At 37.9% G+C, this 18,955-nt stretch overlaps 1 protein-coding gene across 1 annotated transcript in view; it reads left to right on the forward strand.

The window, feature by feature from the left end:
* The first annotated feature begins 371 nt into the window (after nt 1–371).
* Nucleotides 372–18,955, forward strand: part of LOC131245960 (gamma-soluble NSF attachment protein) — a 37,503-nt gene continuing 18,919 nt past the window's right edge. Inside the window, exons 1-5 of the mRNA XM_058245782.1 lie at nt 372–527; nt 3,378–3,445; nt 3,563–3,647; nt 3,744–3,902; nt 4,114–4,251. Of these exons, the coding sequence (XP_058101765.1) occupies nt 481–527; nt 3,378–3,445; nt 3,563–3,647; nt 3,744–3,902; nt 4,114–4,251 (497 nt within the window). The 5' untranslated portion in view covers nt 372–480. The remainder of the gene's footprint in view (nt 528–3,377; nt 3,446–3,562; nt 3,648–3,743; nt 3,903–4,113; nt 4,252–18,955) is intronic.

Here is an 18,955-nt window from a genome sequence, read left to right on the forward strand (position 1 = left end):
CCAAATCTATATATAAACTGAGGTCAGGTGGGCTGAAGGTGTCTAAGATGGTGAAATTGGTTATTCTCCCTCTCAAACCCTCGTCCTTCCAAAAACATGACAACATGAAGTTGGTTATTCTCCCATTCAATCCTCGTCTTTCTAAAATGACAGCATTCCAACCTTTGTCCATATACTGCTGTGCTGTATGTACGTGGACCATCCATACATTTCTTCCTTAACCGTCCATTTGAATGTCTTCATTACAAGGATCATAACACTTCCACCGTCCATTTGGGAATATTTCCTGATCGTTTTATATCCACGGTGGATCCAAGTATACCAACCATTTGGATCGCTGGATCATGGGCCTAGCGGAAGATACAAACCCGAGGATAGTATGCATTTCCTCGGGCCGTGGATCCTATAAATCTTTTTTTCTTTTTAAAAAAGGGTAGACGAAGGTCTGTAGGAGGAAAGACGAAAAAACATAGCTCAGCCATGGCGAATTCCAATCCCGATAAATTGATGACGAAAGCTGATAAATTGTAAGTCTTTCTCTGTCTCAGAAGAATTCAGTAAGGATTGGGATCTTTGATTTTGTATGTACAGATTCTCTGATATACGATCTAATCTTTTTTTTTTTTTTGCCTTTCATTCCAGAATATGATGTTGAAATTTCAGATGTTCTGATAGTCTTTTAAGGTGCGTTTGGATGTTCAATCGGAACGAATTGCAATCGTTTAGCTCAAAAAAGAGAAAATTACTAAAATGATGCTAGCCTAAATACCATCGCAGTGAAGGACGACACGCACAATTGCAGTCCCTATCGCTTCAACTCCAACTTGAAATGCGATTGGGAGTTGGGTTGTCATCGTGGATTAAAAGCGTTTGTCAACTTTCTCTCCACTGTAATCGATTAATGAGTTGCAATTCAGTTCAATAGAGCATCCAAATGCATTCCCTAATATGGAAGTTTCTCTTCCTTTTGTCAGAATTTTCTTAATTTCATGATTCTATTAAAATGACAATATGGTGTGGAATCGCCAATGTTGATGAAGTATGCCGTATGCCCCAATATTGGATTTCCACGAAATGAATAGGTTGATCTACTTCTCAGAAGCTACTTTGGCTCTTCAGTTTTTAAACTTCATAGACGCACTGAAATTTGGATTCGTCGATTATCACAATGGTTGTAGTGGGTCCTTTGAAATTTACAATCCGGTTTAAAATGGAAACATATCTGCTATGAAAATTATCTTGAAGAGGATATTATTATTACATGATGGAGATCTACCCAAGAGAGGCCATATTGGCCCCTATACATGTGTCATATCAAAGGTGCCAAATCTCCCATTTGGAACTTATGGCCGAGTTCACTAATATATCATAAGGTTTGTTCCCACTAATTTGTGGATCTGTCGTTAATGTTCATATACCCACTATGGGGGTTTTCTTGCCTTTTGCAGATATGCCACTCAAATTCATTGACTTAGGTGTCCCGAGTCTCAGCAAGTGTATAGGTGCTGAAAGCATAGTTCTGCATTGACATCCTATAATAAGTGATCTTCCATCGTAGTTCATAGTTTCTAACCATAACTCATGGTTAACTGGAGCTAGTAGCTCCACTTGAAAGTTTCCACATGTATTATAAGAATATATATGTAAAGTAGTACTTGAGCCATATCAAGTTTCAAGTCATCTATGAAGCATTTTATCTGAATGATAAATGTGGCTATTATACTACAAGTGATGTACTTTGCCTTTGAGTGTACTCAGCAACTTGACCATTGTTCTTGCTCAACTAAGAAATGACATGTCGACACCCACTTAAAAAGTGGAACACATCTCGGGATGGAAATCTCCAATTAGGTCCTCAATGAGGTATGCCTTAACTTTAAGCTCGTCTCCATATAAATGCGACTTGAAATCTTTGATGCCTTTTAGGTACTTGAAATCTTTGATGCCTTTTAGGTTCTTGAGTGCCTTTGATTTTTTATTTTTTTTTCAAATTGAAGTTTAACTATATTAAATTTTCATTTTTCAAAAAAAAAAGTTTGACTGTATTTATCTCTTTCCGCTGTTAGCCATTGTGGATTTCTAGGGTTTGTGAGGGGAATGAACTGAGCAGGGTCTGCAGATCAAAGAAAGAAAAAAAAAAGAAGAATTGAATAAGGTTGATGTTGGTTTAACCAGTGAACTACTAGAATAGATTCGTGGACCAGAACATGTTGATAAGAGGATGTTCCTCGTTTTAGGTATGCTTTTTGAAAACCATTTTTTAGAATGCTTGGTTGAGTTCTATAAAGTTTAGGAGTACATAGAGATTCAAGTGCATATAACTGGCCTCAAATTTTGAGTGATAGCAAAAGCAGAAGTCACTTGACAGATAAATAACAGGCAAAACAATCATGATAATACCTTATTCCTTGCCTGAGGCAAACGATGGAGTCTTTAGGAGCTTGGATATGGGTAAAAGCTTGCCAGAGATTGCTTACAGGTGGGGGAACTGAGTGTGAATGTGTCATAGCTGGGGATAAAAGACACGGGCAACTTGGCTCTCAAGAATCAGCATGAGTTCTCTCCCTATTCTATCATGTTTTAGACATTCCCTTTCTTGTGAGCAATTCCAAAGTTTCTGAGGACATCCACATGTAGCATTATAGCATTTGGCCTCACCTGATTTGCTTGCAGTGCCTGTTCAATCTCAGGAATTTCATTGTAGTGGATGTTTTTATTTTTGAATCAGAACAAAATTCTATTAAATGAGCAGGTAATCAAAGGATAGAGAGTGAATTCCCATACAAAGAGCCAAGAAGACTAATAGCCTATTTGAAATTAATTAATTTTTTTTTTTCTAGCGAGGAACGTGTTGCGATCTTCTTAGAAAATTGTTAAAGATTTGCCATGGACTGCCTGGGAATAAACCCTTCTTGTCGTAAAACTGGAGATACCTTTAAACTGTAACTTCTTTGATTGAACCTAAAGCAACAAACAAGGTTTATCAGTATCAAATATCCCTCTGTACTATGCTTCAAAGCTTTACACACATCATTTCCATGACTTGTAATTATATTGACAACAACTTAAAGCTCTAAAACATAGTCATTCTGATTTCTACATGTATGCAGCATTATGTAGTAGGTGACTAAACCTTTGCATTTTCTCATTGGATCTATAAAACATCCTTATGTAGCAGCAGTCAATGTTAGTAGCATACGTACAATGGCTTAATGATCTAGTTAAATTTTCTGGACATTGAAGTAAGATGAAAAAGAAAAGGATGAGTGGGCTTCTTAAGATCCTTTGTAATGTGTAAAAGGAAAATTTGGCGGATATGAATATAGCAAATGGCCTTCTTATGAAGATTTTTTTTTTTTTTTCCTTTTTCTTTTCAGAACAAAACTCAGTCTCACAAGGTGGAGTGCTGATTGGAGGAGTGCCACTGAACTGTATGAGCAAGCTGGTTGGTGATTTATATACTTTGATATTGCTATGATTCACCAAGAGACATTTTCCTGAATTGGGATAGCATTCTGCTTGACTGTGTCATTACTTGTAAATACTTCTTTTCTTGTTGAAGCTGTTGCATTCAGGTTTGCAAAGAACTATGAGAAAGCGAAAATAGCATTTGAAAAGGCCTCAAAAGGGCAGGAGATGCTCTCATCGTATCCTATTTTGCTCAAATTATGTGGTTTTATAATTGGATTGGTGTTTGTGTATTATAAATAACTTATTTAGATGTATCCTTACAAGCTTAATAGACCTTGGGATGCTGCAAAGCATATGGAGTCTGCTGCTGCTCTAGCAAAAGAACTTAGCAGTTGGGGTGAAGTTGCTGACCTTTACAGAAAAGCCTCTGAGTTGTACAACGAGTGTGGTAGATCACAGCCTGCATCTGATGCTCTGGCAAAGGGTGCTCGGTATGTACACGGGTTCCTACAGTTCTCTACTTCTATCTTTGAGATTTAGTCAAAATCAAGGTTCAAAACTTGATTTTGGATGGCTACTTGTTCAAGGGAAGCAACAATTACGACTCTGACCTTATGAGTTGACTCGGTTACTGTGAGTCTTAAAACCTAGGTCAGAATATTGAATTAAACTTGTTTATGGACATTTTGTTTTATATTCTAGTGCCCTGGAAGAAGCTAACCCCGATGAAGCTATTCGGATGTATACCGATGCTTGTGCCACTCTAGAAGAGGATGGAAAGGAGCAAATGGCATTTGATTTATATCGTGATGCCACAAGTGTTTACCTTAAACTTGAGAGGTAAGGAAATCTGGTTTACGTCTCGCTAACTCCTATGATACTCAGATTTACTTTGGTCATATGTGATTGAGATAAACATGAATTCCTTGCAATTTTGTGCAATGTTTTGGCAGCATGCATCACTCTGACATACTAGCCCTTGGCACAATTGCACCCACTTCTGATAAATCAAATCAGTTGTCACTTCAGATTTAGTTTACATTCTGTTTTGAATTTTGAGAGTTCCTCACTGCAGACTGGATTACCTGTTCCCTTAATGAAACCATTCGAGATCTTTCTGCAGAAGCATTATGATGCATTTTCACTGGAGATAATATGGTGTCCTGCACCAGCAAACGTACTGTTTTCTGAGGCATCAGATTCCATAAACATGGGGTCCATGTTTTCATGATCTAGAGCATTGACCTGATGGGCTCCCAGATTGGAAGATCCTAAACCTTCTGTCAATGGCCTAGATGTGGTCCATTTGGATGGTGCAGGAGAAAATACAGCAAAGGTCCACATAGCCTGGAAAATAGTCCAAAAATTTAAGTGTTCCGATCTTTCAATCTGGGAGATGGTCTGGCTAACTGAATTATGGTTGCCAACATGTCGGGATATTTGCCATTTACATAGGACCATATATTCGTTTTTCATCAGTACTAGTTTTGACATTCTCTTTTCATATATATATATATATATATATATATATATATATTTCTGATAAGGGCCATGGAGTTGAATTTCTTTTCACATTCTTAATAAAGGAATTCCTTAAGACTGGATAAAACCAAGGTACTATATATATATATATATATATATATATATATATATATAGCACAGGCCTAGGAACAGCCAACAGATGAAAAAAAAAATAAATGAGGCATTACACACCCTCAGAAAACTTTCCTTTAAACACCAAATTCTGTCATTCAAACTCTTGCTTTGAATACTAATGCATCTTGAATTTTTATTTTTTTATTTTCTATTGGCAACAAAAAATTTAAAAGAATTCCTGAAGGAGAGGGAAAAAAACTCATCACGGCAATGGAGAGGAGTCTCCCATGCATAAAGCTCTAAAGGCCCCTTCTTTAGCTAGAGAATTAGCTATGCAATGAGATTTATGGTTTCTCAACTTAAATATAACTTCCATCAAATGAGCAAGCAATTTATCTCATTGAGAACATGAGCTCTTCCAAGGTGGGGAATATGACCCTGAAGCTCAGGCAATTGCTCAATGTGAATCCCCTTGCACCAATACCATTCGCATCACGCGGTTAGCAAAAATCTTCACACCAACTTTGATGGCCAGAAATTCTGCTCGGTTAGATTTCTTGTGTTCCAATGGGGTCGCAGCAATGCTTGCATTATTTTGCACAATCAAAGCAATGGAAATGGCCAGAGGCCGAGAGGACAATACTCCACGAACCAATCCCGAGTTGATCACCATTTGCAAACCCTAGGAGAAACCCTCGTTGTACAAAAGTGGAAATTTTTTTCCAGATTAGCCAGCTTGTGTCATTCCCCGTGTGTCGGTGAACATTAATCAAAACCATCTGAGTCCCAACTCCATCCCAAGAAGTCCAATATGGTGATCTTCAAACACTAATAGAACAAACAAATCAAGATCTCATGTGTGTATGAAAAATCTAAGAAATTTTAGAGGAAGGTATCTTTTCATAAATCAAAGCTTTGATCTAAAAGAAATGGATAAAGAGTGCGTGCTCAAAAGGGGCTTTTGAGTGGCCTCACTCAAAATAAAGATCTTCCACCTGGCCTGTTGATAGCTCTATTAATGGTGTCACAATGCCCAATATACCCTTTTGTTGCGTACATAATTGTGTGGCTGGCATGCAAGTGGGCCTATTTGTCGTTGGCATCCCTAAGGATAGAGTGTCACCTCAGGCCTAGGATAGTTGTGATGCATAGTTGGCCCAACTTGCCTCTAACCAGTGTTTTAAATATCGACGATATCAGCCGATATATCCCATGATATATCTTGTATCCCACCTGTGCTATACGAAATGCACAAGTAGTGCCGATATATCCCACCTATTCGATCCAGTGAGCATATTCGATTTTTGATACATGTTTTTGTTGTAAATCATGTTAAACCGGTGTCAAATGGTTACAAATCTATGATCTTTATGTTTTTTATGAAAAATCATGGATTTAGAACTTTGATTTCGAGATTTGGGGGAGATGGGTTGGGTTACGGAAAATTGAGAAAAATAAAAAATTTTCAATTTCCTGCAAATCAGTTGCAATATTTGTATCCAAATACAAAATTAAATATGTATGTAACCTGATCTAGTGATTATTATTTTTGCTTATGAATGTATTGCTTGTATTTTCATACATGTCTTCTTACGTTTATTAATTATATGAATGGACTTTGAATATACTTGCATCAATTCAATTGGAAAGCGCATATATTAGGACCCCATATAAAGGAAACCCTTATTATGTGCACTTTTTTTTTTTTGGTAATGTTTTGATTTCTAAGTATGTGTTGATGTATTTTTCAACAATCCCTTAAGTTTCATTGAAAAATTCGACCAATTTCCCAATGTTCCCATGTGTCCCAACAACAATGATGCATTATGCGATGCAACTGATATATCCCATGTGATAACCGATATGTATCCGTATCCCAAGGGTGCGATACATTATGTGATAACGATATTTAAAACATTGCCTCTAACTACACAGGAATACCCAAGTGTTTAAATTGTTGATGGAGTTAGAAATGCCGAAGATATGACCGATGGCGCATTGATTTTGGATGTTATCTTTTGAAAATATGGAGGATGTGGAAAAGTTAGTCTTTCATCTGCTTCATTGTAATACATGCTAGGAGCAAAGGCCACTTGGACAGGCAGGATTAATTTATCAATAATTGGTCTAAGGCTTTAGAGATAAATTTGTAACCAACATTACAAATGCTAAGAGGACAAAATTGGAGATGTTATTGGTTTTGGCATTTAGGAATGAGTACGAAGTTAGTGGTTTTGTGCTTTAAACACACTGGTTTTGAGCTTTAAACACGCTGTAAAGGAGATTTTTACCATGCGAGTTTTGAGCGGGCCTAGCACTGGAAGAACACAGCTTGAAATCTGTCTAGTCTATGGGGCCTTCTAGGTAACAAGTTGGTGGACTTCAGTGTTGTTAAATGCGGCTGCATATTCGCATATGCGAATTCCCATATGCATATGGCATATGCAATCGCAGTGCATATGTGATCCCATATGCTAAATGTGCGAGGATATGTGATCACGTATGCTGTATACAATCTCGCAAACAGCATTTGCGACTGCATATCTACCAGTAGGCACATTAATTTTATTTATTCTGCAAAAAAATCAAACTTTTGCCTATAAAAAGGCATCTAAACCTCCTCCATTTGCAACATTATCACTCCAAAACTCTCTTTTACTCTTACATTCTTACTTCAAGTGCAATTATAATCCCTCCTTACATACTTCCTACTTCCAACCAAGTTCCAACATTCAAGTTCCTAATTCCTACTTCTCGACAAGATTAAAGCAAGGAGATCATTCAAGAAGAGAAGTTTCCCTCTCTTGGAAGATCAAGATTCAAGCTTTAAGCAACATTTATTTATTTAGATTTTAGACTATTAGTATTATTTATTTATTTTGAAACTCCTAAGTTGTAAGTTGTAACTTGTAAGTAGTGTTAGTGTTATACTATATAAATAACAAACATTAAGATGTAACTTCAAAATTGTATTTGTACAATAAATAGCTTATTGATGGTTTTGTTACTTAACTCTATTGTTGAATATTGAATTTGATGTAGTTCATTCATTTTTTAATTGATTTTATTTCTCACGAACTAATTTTATATATGTAAAATTACTATATTGGTTATCTATTAACTTAGGGAAGTTTCCCCCAAGTTCTTATAATTTTCTACGTTTGTTTTTTCAATTTTCTCCTTATTATTATTTAAAATTTTTTTTTTTTTTTTAAAAGGAAAAAGAAAAAGAAAAAGCAACCGCATATGCGATTGTGCGATCGCACAGAACTACATATGCGGTTTGATAACATTGGTGGACTTGACAATTTCTTCATTAGTTTGGCTTATAAGGAGGCTGCCACTATCTTCTGAAATAACATTCTGGGGAATAAATTGGGTGGTGATGTGTTTTCCTAGAGGTATTGTCACTAAGGGGTAGATTAATGTTGGTAAAAAATTCGGTAATAATTTGGTGAATGAGGGCTGGATCTTGAGTATATTCTGTTGAATTAGGAATTTTTAGAGGATGGATGTAATTCTTTGCCCTTCTTTCAATGGTTGACAGATGGAAATATCTGCCATTCTGGTAGAGAAATTTCACCTAAATGGTCCTGGATTTATAAAAGTAATGGACTCTTGGCATTTGAGGTGTTGGCGAGATTGTGAGATAAGTTGCATTTGGTATTGTTCTTAAGCAAGATCTCGATGGGCACTCTTCAAGGATTGTTGGGTCTGGAAAAGGTTGATGAGGTGTTTTAGGTCTTGAGATGGGAGTGAATATTTCCAAAATGTGTTTTGTTACAAAATTTCAGCCTAACTTTGGAGGATTTCAGCTTGTGAAAAAATTGGTAAGTGATGGAACCACTTATTGGAGTGCCATATTTCCTGAATCAGCCTTGATGTTTGAGTCACATAGCCTCAAAAGTTAAACAGGAAAGGTCTTCTCTGGAAGTGGTTGGTTGGTGAAGTATCTAGCATGATGGAGCTATGATTGGAGGCTATCCTGCGGAAGGCGGAATATAGATGCAAAGGACATGGTTTGCCAATCCAAGTTAACAGGTCCCCAATCTAATTGTCCTCTAATATTGGCAGCAGGGCTGTCAACTGGTACCTGACCTGATTTGATTTAAAGGGTATGGGTCCTTTTTTGAACCTATTTAAAAATCGGGACAGGCCCAGTCCATTTCCTTTAACTGGTTTGAAAATTGAGTGGGCTGGTATTGATTACATACTCATTGGGTATCTGGTTAATTTTTAATAGGAATAGTGCGTGCGTGTGTGTGTATATGTATGAATCTCTAATGTTAGCTGTGTGATTAAATCCAAAGGTCTTGATTAACTTACACTAGGCAACATTTTGCATGAGGAGAAGGTATTAGGAACCTGTTAAGAAATTTCAAATTATTAGTTGACATAAATGGAGAAAGAATTTGTATAGATGCTGTAAATGACATTGATCATGTGAAAATGATATAGTGGCAAGCTGGAATAACCCGGGTATGGTAGAATCATCTCTTAGCAAACGTGGCAGGTTGACGTGTTAGTTGAGACCATCCATGTAGTTTACTGCATTGTGGATACCAAATGCTTCAAAATATACACACATCAGATGATCCTAGTCATCTATTCGGTGTCCTTCAAACTTTAAAGGAACACTAGTAAAGAAAAAAACTGTCAAAATTCATTGAAAGTAAGTGAACAAAAGTGATGGCTAACTAATAGGTGTGATTTTTCTTGAATATAGGCCATCTGTCAGAGATATCATTATATTGACGCCTTTTGTTGATGCTTCACCCTGTCTTTTGTACTATAGAGATGGAAGGCATAGGTTATTTCTAAAATAAATAAATAAAAACTTAATAGAACGCATGTGGGAACGTCTTTATATAACAGGGACCGATTCCACGATATATTCCTCTATCGTTGACTTTGAAGATTGAGAGAAGTTAGTTGCAATTACACGGGAGGATCAAAATCTTCAATCGGAGAGGCTGGATCCTCAAGTAGAAGATGTAGAACTTCAAATAGTACCATACAAAGAGTCATTTAGAGGAGATTATTCTGCGAAGGGTGGAACTCAAGTGAGTCAGAATCAAGAAAGCTCGGAAAAGGCTTCGGCACTGATCAATAGCTTATAAAATCAGATGGAAGGGATTTGTGAAGGATCGAAAGAGGTAACAGAAGCTTCTAATATGATCGCCGGTGGTCTAAGTCTTTATGTTGAAGAGGGGGAGTTGTGCAAAAGCTTTGAGGAGGCTCCTATAGTGGTGAGTTGAAAAGAAAACCATTTGGAAATTGTTCATAGAGGCTCAAATGAAGTGTTGGATCCTACTTTGCTGGCAGTTGATCGTCAGTTGGCTCATGTTGAAGCTGAGGAAATAGTTTCAGTACATGAAAATGAGGTAAAAAATGGAATTTGTGTTCGACATATTCATAATCGAAAAGTTTCGATGGCGGAGGGGAGATGCGCTAGGGGGCTTATAGTGGAGATTGCACGCCTTGTTAGGGTAACATTTGGCGATAGCCTAGAGTATTATGTGGCTTTGTTTGCATTTGTCAAGGGGCAGGCAGCTGATCCATCAAGAGATACACATTCAGAACCCCATGAGCTCTAGAGAGTTACAACGGTTGGAGGACACTAGGGTCAGTGAGATGTGGGAGACAGGGAAATACTGAAAAGGGGAAAAGGGATTAGAAGGTGATCAATGAAGATAGTTAGTTGGAATGTGAGGGGATTGGGATGTCCGCAAAAGCGAGGGTAGGTTAAGGACATGTGCAAGATACATAGAATACAAATGACAACGTTCCAAGAAACTGAAATTCAAGGTGTAGATCAGAGAATAGTTAACTCATTGTGGAGGGGGAAATTGAAAGAATGGAAAGCTTTAGACGCTATAGGGGCAATAGGAGGCATTCTGGTGGTGTGGAATTCAAATATATGGAAGGAGGACAGTTGGAAGGGGTGATTTTCTGTCTTTGTTATTTTCAGAAATCTCGACAGGCTTTAGGTGGGATTTTTCGACAGTTTATGGGCCAAATCGGCCAAGTTTAAGATCAAAATTTTGGGCTGAACTAGACGTGTGCCGGAATAGGTGAGGAGGATTGTGGTGTGTGGGAAGGTACTTTAATGTCCTAAGATTTTCGTACGAGAAGTCCAATGGGGGAAGAATAACCCGAAGTATGGGGAACTTTTCTGATTGGATTTTTAAAAATGAGATGGTAGATTTACCAATGGGATGAGTAAAATTTACATGGTCAAACAGGCAAGCTAAAGTGATAAAGTCCAAGTTGGATTGGTTCCTTCTTTCACCAGAATGGGTAGAGAAGTATCCACTAGTGCATTAGAGCCGTTTACCAAGACCTATATTTGATCATTGTCCGATTATGCTAGAGTCGGATGAAGAGGATTGGGGTCATTGTCCTTCTAGATTTGAGCAAGCTTGGTTACAGATTGAAGGTTTTGTAGAAAAGGTGGTCGAGTGGTGGTCTTCTTTTATGATTCAGGGGGGATCAGGTTTTTTTTTTTTTAGAAATTAATGATGTTGAAAGGAAATAAGAGGTTTTTGGGGTAAGAGAAGAGGATACTTGAAAAATTCTACAAGAAGTACAGGCTTTAGATATTAAAGAAGAGACAGGAGAGTTATTGGAAGAGGAGAGAGCATGGCGGGAGGTTTATAGTTCAAAGTATAATGCGATTAAGGAAGGATGAAATTAAATGGAGACAACTGTAAAGGGGTCTTTGGTTGAAAGAAGATGACAAAAATATAAAAAAAATTTCATGCTATGGAGAATGCTTGAGCGAGGGTTAATAAGATCAAGTCGCTACAAGAGGAGGGGATATTAGTGGAAAGTAAAGTAAAAATATGTTCTTCAATAGTTAATTTTTATAGGGGTCTATTGTCAAAGGACGATTGGAATAGATCTCTACTCTTAACAATCTCTCATTTCAATCCTTTTCAAGAGAAGTGACAGATTCGTTAGAAACAAAGTTTTTAGAAGAAGGGTTCAAAAAAGCAGTTTTAGATTTGGGTAGTGACAAAGCTCTTGGGCCAGATGATTTTCTGATAGTGTTTTATTAGAAGTTTGGGCACTACTTAAGAGGGATGTGTTTAGCTTTGTTAAGGAATTCTATGAGAAAGGTAGGGTAATATCGGTGTTAGGGATTTTAGACATGTTAGTCTTTTAGGAGGTCCATACAAGATCTTGGCAAAAGCGTTAGCATCTAGATTTCAAGCAATCATTGGTAAAGTTATTTCAGCATCACAAGGGGCCTTCGTAGAAGGAAGACAGTAGATACTGCTTTGGTAGGTCATGAGTGTCTTGACTCTTGTTATAGGTGAGGATTGAAAGCAAGGTATTAAAAAATGGTTACATTATGGGTGTAACGGCTGTTACGTAATGATAACAACACGGGCCGTTACGCGTTACAGGGTCAAAAACGGGCAAGGCTGAAAATGGGACCCGTAACGGTAAAAAATGACTTGAAAAAAAGGGGGCAACATTTGCTGATTTTTCCCACTTCTCTCTGATTTTTGTTTTTTTTTGGTTCCTAGGTTGATTTAATATTGATTTTGGGTGCCTTTAACATACTTTTGAAGATTAAAACTTCAAATCAAATAAGTTTTGACGAATCAAAGCTTGAATGAGTGGTGGGCCATTTTGGGGACTTTCGAAATAGAGGTTTGTAGTTGTTCTTTCTTCTGATTTCTTGCTAAAATTGATGAAACACCTAATCAACATGGTGTTGCAGAAATTTATGCATTTTTCAATTTTATTTCTTGATTTTTTTTTTTCGCACCATTTATTGGTAATTTATGAAAAATATGAAAAAAATTAGAAAAAGTCGTTTTTTAAAAAGGGTTATGGTTAGAAATGCAATAATAGATCTGATATTTGTATGCTTTTTTCAAATTTTTGTTTTTGTATTTTCGCACATTTATTGGTGATTTATGAAAAAATATGAAAAAATTGTTTTTTTTTTTGTTGCTGATTTCAAAGGGTTAAGATTAGAAATGCATGGAATGTTAAGGTTAGAAATCCATGAATTGAATATAATCCATCAATTGCCTAATTAATACTATTATTATCTTATTTATATAATATCATCGATAAAATATATTTAGAAAACCAAATATATTAATTTTACAGCTAATTAAAGACTGTCGGGCTTGAGACAACATTCTTACCAAAGAGTGGACCTTTATGCTATCACAAACATGTTAAAAATCAGAAAAGGATACATATTTGCATTCCTCTAATTAAATGGGATTTTCTCTCTTTTTTTTTTTTTTCAGAATTTTTTGAGCACACAAAAATTTGACCGTTATGGGGGGCGTAAGGGCCATTACCCAGTAGTGCCTGTTACGAGCACCGTTACCGTAATTGAATACCTTGATTGAAAAGGGTGATATGTGAATTGGACATTGGAAAAGCTTATGATTATGCAGATTGGGAGTTCCTAGACTATATGTTGAGAAGGATGGGTTGTGGGATAAAGTAGCAGTCATGGATTCGGGAGTGTGTGAGTTTGGCAAAATTCTCAGTTTTGGTTAACGAATCTCTGAATGGTGTCTTCTTAGCTTCTAGAGGATTGTGACAAGGGACCCTCTTTCTCCATATTTGTTTATAGTGGTACGGAGGCTTTAAGCATAATGATAAATAGAGGGGCTGGGGTGGGTTTGGTGAAAGGATTTGGAGTGGTTAATTCGGATTTTCAGGCTACTCATTTGTAGTATGCAAATGGCAATTTATTACTATGTGAAGCAGGCAAACTAAAAGTGGACAATCTCCAATTGATAATATTAAGTTTCGAAGTGACATTGGGGCTAAAGGTAAATATTAGTGAAAGATAGATACTGGGTTTGGGCATTGAGAAGGATGAGTTGGGGAATTTTGCAAATATATTTTAATTTTAATTTTTTTTTTAATTTTATTTGATGAAGGGAGGTTTATTTCCTACCACATTCTTGGGTCTTTCTTTATGCATTGGAAAACCGACAAAACAATTATGGGATATGGTAATAGAGATTGTGAAAGGAGGTTGTTGCAATGGAAAAATAGGCATCTTTCTTTGGGTGGTAGAATAACTTTGATTAAGGTGGTGATGTCTAATCTTCTGGTTTATTATAGGTTGCTATTTAAATGTTCGAAATCAATATTGAATAGTTTGGAAAAAATTAGATGGGACTTCTTGTGGAGGGGGGCAGAGGATAAGCACAAGTTTCATCTAATGAAGTGGGAGGAAGTTTATAGGCCATGAGACCAATGGGGAGCTAGGTTTAGAAGCTTGGAGATAATGAATCTAGCGTTTTTAGGTAAAATGGGTTTGGAGGTTCGTGGAAGAAGAGGGTTCTATATGGCAAAAAGTGGTAGGTAGGAAGTTTGGGATAGATGAGAAGGGTAAGTAGATTAGGTTGTCATCGTTATATAGGGCGCCATATCTTTGGAAAGTGGTGGCGTCGATAAATAGTAAAGTTTGGGATGGGATAGGTTTCGATTTAGGAGTTGGGAAGACTATTAGGTTTTGGGAGGATATTTGGTTAGGGGATCAAAAATTAAGCGAAACTTTCCTATGACTGGCGGGTATTGCAGTAGAGCCATATTTGAGGGTGGATAGATGCTTTTCCATTCAAGGAGAGGAGGTGGTGTGGATGTTGCCATGCAGAAGGAACTTAGAAGAGAATGAGCCTGAAGAACTTGTAGGTTTGCTCAAGATGCTGTCTAAAGTGAAGCCAGTGCTATCATAATCGGATTCGATTAGATGGTTAAAGATAAGTCTAGAAAATTCTCAATGAAATCGTTTTATATGTTGTTAAGTAGAGAAAGCAACAATGAAGAGGTTAGCTCAATAACGTTTATATGACGATATGGTGCTCCACCGAAGGTTGTGGTGCTTGCGTGGCTAGTGGGAAGAATCAAGGTCTTAACAGTTGACAATCTCCGCAAAAGGCAGTCGATTCTCCCAAATGTATGTTTGATGTGCTGTCAGGATGAGGAGTCAGTGGATCATTTATTATTCATTGCTTGTTTGCAAGTAGGCTATGGGAGAGTTTCTTCAATTTGTTTGGAATAGCATGGGTGTCACCAAGTTCGATAGAAAATTTCATCTTGGTGTGGCACGGTGGGGGTATAGGAAAGGTTGGGAAGAAAGTCCGGCGTTTAAGTTTATTGGCAGACATTTGGTTCTTATTGTTAGAAAGGAATGATCGTTGCTTTAGGACTCAAAAAGGATTAGTATTGAAGGTGTATAAAAGGGAAAAATCATATGTGATGGAATGGGCAATTGTATCAAAGGTTTTTTTTATTAGTTCATGGGGTGTTGGTTCGAGTTGTAATATTTCTTTTTCTTTCTTTCTTCTTCTTTAATACAGGGGCATTTTCACACCAGGCTCGAGTGGGGTCACTTGTGGGATGCAGGGGCACACTCGGGGTGGGTGCGGCACACGGAGGAGGTCTCGTGTTCGAGGCTCCTCACCGGGGGTGATTAATGCGCATTTCACACCAGGCTCGAGTGGGGTAGCCCGTGGGATGCGGGGATACACTTGGGGTGGGCGGCCTATGTGATTTGGGGCCCACGAAGGGGGTTCGGCCGAGGTCCTAACCCATGCGATGTGGGGCCTGGGTTATAAGATAAATGGATTAATTCGCCATACTCTAAACAGTTCGAGCTTTTAGAGCAAGTGGTTAATTGTCCCGCATCAAATTGGTATCAGAGCAAGAGGTCTCGTGTTCAAGACTCCTTACTGGGGGTGATTAATGCAAGGGCATTTTCACATCGGGCTCGAGTGGGGTCGCTTGTGGGATGCAGGGGCACACTTGGGGTGGGTGTGGCCCAGGGAGGAGGTCTTGTGTTCGAGACTCCTCACCGGGGGTGATTAATGCACATTTCACAACAGGCTCGAGTGGGGTAGCTCGTTGGATGCGGGGACACACTCGGGGTGGGCAGCCCATGTGATTTGGGGCCCACGAAGGGGGTTCGGCCGAGGTCCTAACCCATGTGATGTGGGGCCTGGGCTATGAGATAAATGGATTAATTTGCCATACTCTAAATAGTTTGAGCTTTTAGAGCAAGTGGTTAATTATCTTGCATCATTCTTCTTCTTCTTATTCTTTTTTTTGGTCTCTTATATTCTTTTGGTTGCGACCTTGCATAAATAAAGAGAAATGCTCCCCTACGAATTAGGTCCATCCCTGATTTAGGTGGGCCACACCAAGGGAAACCGTTTGGTGCGAGGGCGTCATGCTGTACACTGTTTTCAAATCGTGTGGTCTACCTGAATCACGGATGGGGCTGATTTTTTAGCCTAACATATGATATTGGGTCACGCACTGGATGGTTGAAGTGGGTCTCAGAAAAACCTCACGTTGGGGCTCACTACCAGCATACCCCTCTTCTCGTCAATGCCTCTCTCTCTCTTCTACACGTAAATGCATTCCTTACGTTGTGTAAGGATGAACGTCCGCTTGTGTAGTAACTACTAGTATAACGTGTTGAGTAAACTCTTTTGGGCCCACCTTGATGTATGTGTCATTATCTACGCCGTCCATCCATTATTTTCAGCTCATTTTAGGGCATGAGCCCAAAATTGAAGCATATCTAAAGTTCAAGTGGACCTCACCACAAAAAAATGTGGGGATAATGATGTCCACCATTGAAACCTCTCTAGGGCCCATAGTATTGGTTATTTGTTATGCAATCCGTTCATAAGGTCACACAAACATGGATGAGCGGAAATCACAAATATCACTAGATCCAAAACTTTTGTAGCCCCTAAAATGTTTTCAATGGTAGGCGTTCAATTCCCACTGTTTCCTGTGGTATGTTCCACTTGAGCTTTGGATGTGCTTCAATTTTTAGCTCATGCCCTAAAATGAGCTGGAAAAATGGAAGGACGACGTGGATAAAAATATACATGACAATGGGTCCCATGATTTTCTTAGTACGCTCAGTACACAATCCTCGTCCCTTGTGTAAACATCTTACGTCCCATGTGTAAATAGCTTATGTATGTAAAGGGCATAGGGTGGCCCCACCATCATGTATTTTCTAATTCCACTCAGACCATCATGTGTGTAACCAAATATTAGATGTAGGATTAAAAAATTAACTGAATCCAGGATTCAGGTGGGCCACATGATTTGAGAATAGTGTACAGGAAGACACCCACGCTCTAAATGTTTCCCTTGGTGCGGCCCACGTGAATAAGGGATGGACCTGATTTTTGGGCCCCATGCCTAAATTTTAGGGTGGCATATAATGGTCGGAGTGGATTTCACATACATATCACAGTTGGACCCATCAAAAATCAAGATTAGGCATTCAATAGGTTCTATCCCTGACTCTAGAACATAGCGCTCGTAGCTGCCCTATGCTACGGTTCGTAGGGGAGCATTACTCCATAAATAAAATTGTCAATGTTAAAAAAAGAATAAAATCAAGTTACAAATCCTAAATCATGTAAACAAAAACTTACCAAATTCGACGAAAGTTTATTGTAGGTTAACACCACAAAATTTAATATATCGTATATTAATATCTTTTATTTTAGTTAGAAATATTATGAGTTGAGTAAATTATGAAAATGTCCTCGAGTAAGCGGGTACTGATATGGTATTGACCTGCTTAGAAGTCGGGTAATTGGATAATTGAGTTTTGTTGTTTGTTTTTTGTTTTTTTTATTTAGAAATGGGTAAAAAGCTCATATACATATCCGATTTTTTTTCAAGTTGGAAATGTTGGGTAATCGGGTAAATGGATATCCATTGCCAGCCCTAGCGAAGAGTTGCAAACTTGTAGACCATGAAACCATGCACATGCACTTAGGCATAGTACATACATAATACATGTAAATTAATATGAAGTTTCCAAATAGTGGGGCCCAAAATAGATTGGGCATATTGATGCAGGACCGATGCATGAACTAAGTAACATGTGAGATCAAATAATCGAATTAAGATATTTAACAAAAAAACACAAACGTCACTATATTCATCACAAATATCATGAAAATCAAAAGAAAATCATGCATAATCCTGACCTAAGCTACCAACATCGTAAAACAAGATCATTAAATAAAAAAAACTAGGATCTAATGGATGTAGGGACATCTAATTAGCATAAGGTATAGTCTATTTCAAAATAGGAAACCTAATACAACCTAGGATGAAAATTAGGGTTTGGGTAATTTTGAGAAAGTAGGAAAATTAGGAATTTTAGGTTTAGGGTTAGGGTTTCGGGGATGGAAGAAAGGGGTTTTGATATAATGATGATGGGAAACCAAAAGGGGCAGGTGGGATTCACACGTGTGGTCGTATGGTCACACGTGTGGCATGAGAGGATGGGTTTATGGCATGAGAGGATGGGTTTAGGTCGGTTAGGGTTTGGATTGTGGATGGGTATGAGAAAGTTGAGTTTGGGAGAAGACGAAGATTTGGGATGGGAGAATTAAGAATCTGAAGAAAATACCTGAATGGGAAAGAAAAAAGAAGATGGTGTGGGGATAGATGGAGACGTCGTACCTTCGTTGATGAAGATTAGCCTCGCACCAATCTACCTTCCAAATTACATGGAAGTATCTTCAAATTGCATGAAGATGAAAGAAAGAAAGTACTTTTTTTTTTTCTTCACAAAATTCAATGAGGAATGGATCCCCACCCCATGTGCTTTTATTATTAAAAATTCGGAATTAAAAATTCAGCATAATTACAACTATACCACTCACTTAAGTGAAGTGGCCTATCGTCCAAAATAAGAAAACTAAAACATTTATTATCAATCTTAACCATCAAATAAATCCTAAAAATAACAAAAAACATAAAGAAAGCAAGATCAGAGTCCAAGGAGCCCAAATCTAAAAGATCTGGTGGCCCGATGGCCTGATCGACAAGATCCAATGGTCGGATCGACACGAAATAACAATCCTCTGACTATGATGATCTCCTAAGCAGCCCACATGCATCATCCCAA

Source organism: Magnolia sinica, chromosome 1 (assembly GCF_029962835.1).
Source record: "Magnolia sinica isolate HGM2019 chromosome 1, MsV1, whole genome shotgun sequence".
NCBI classification, from domain to species: Eukaryota; Viridiplantae; Streptophyta; class Magnoliopsida; order Magnoliales; family Magnoliaceae; genus Magnolia; species Magnolia sinica.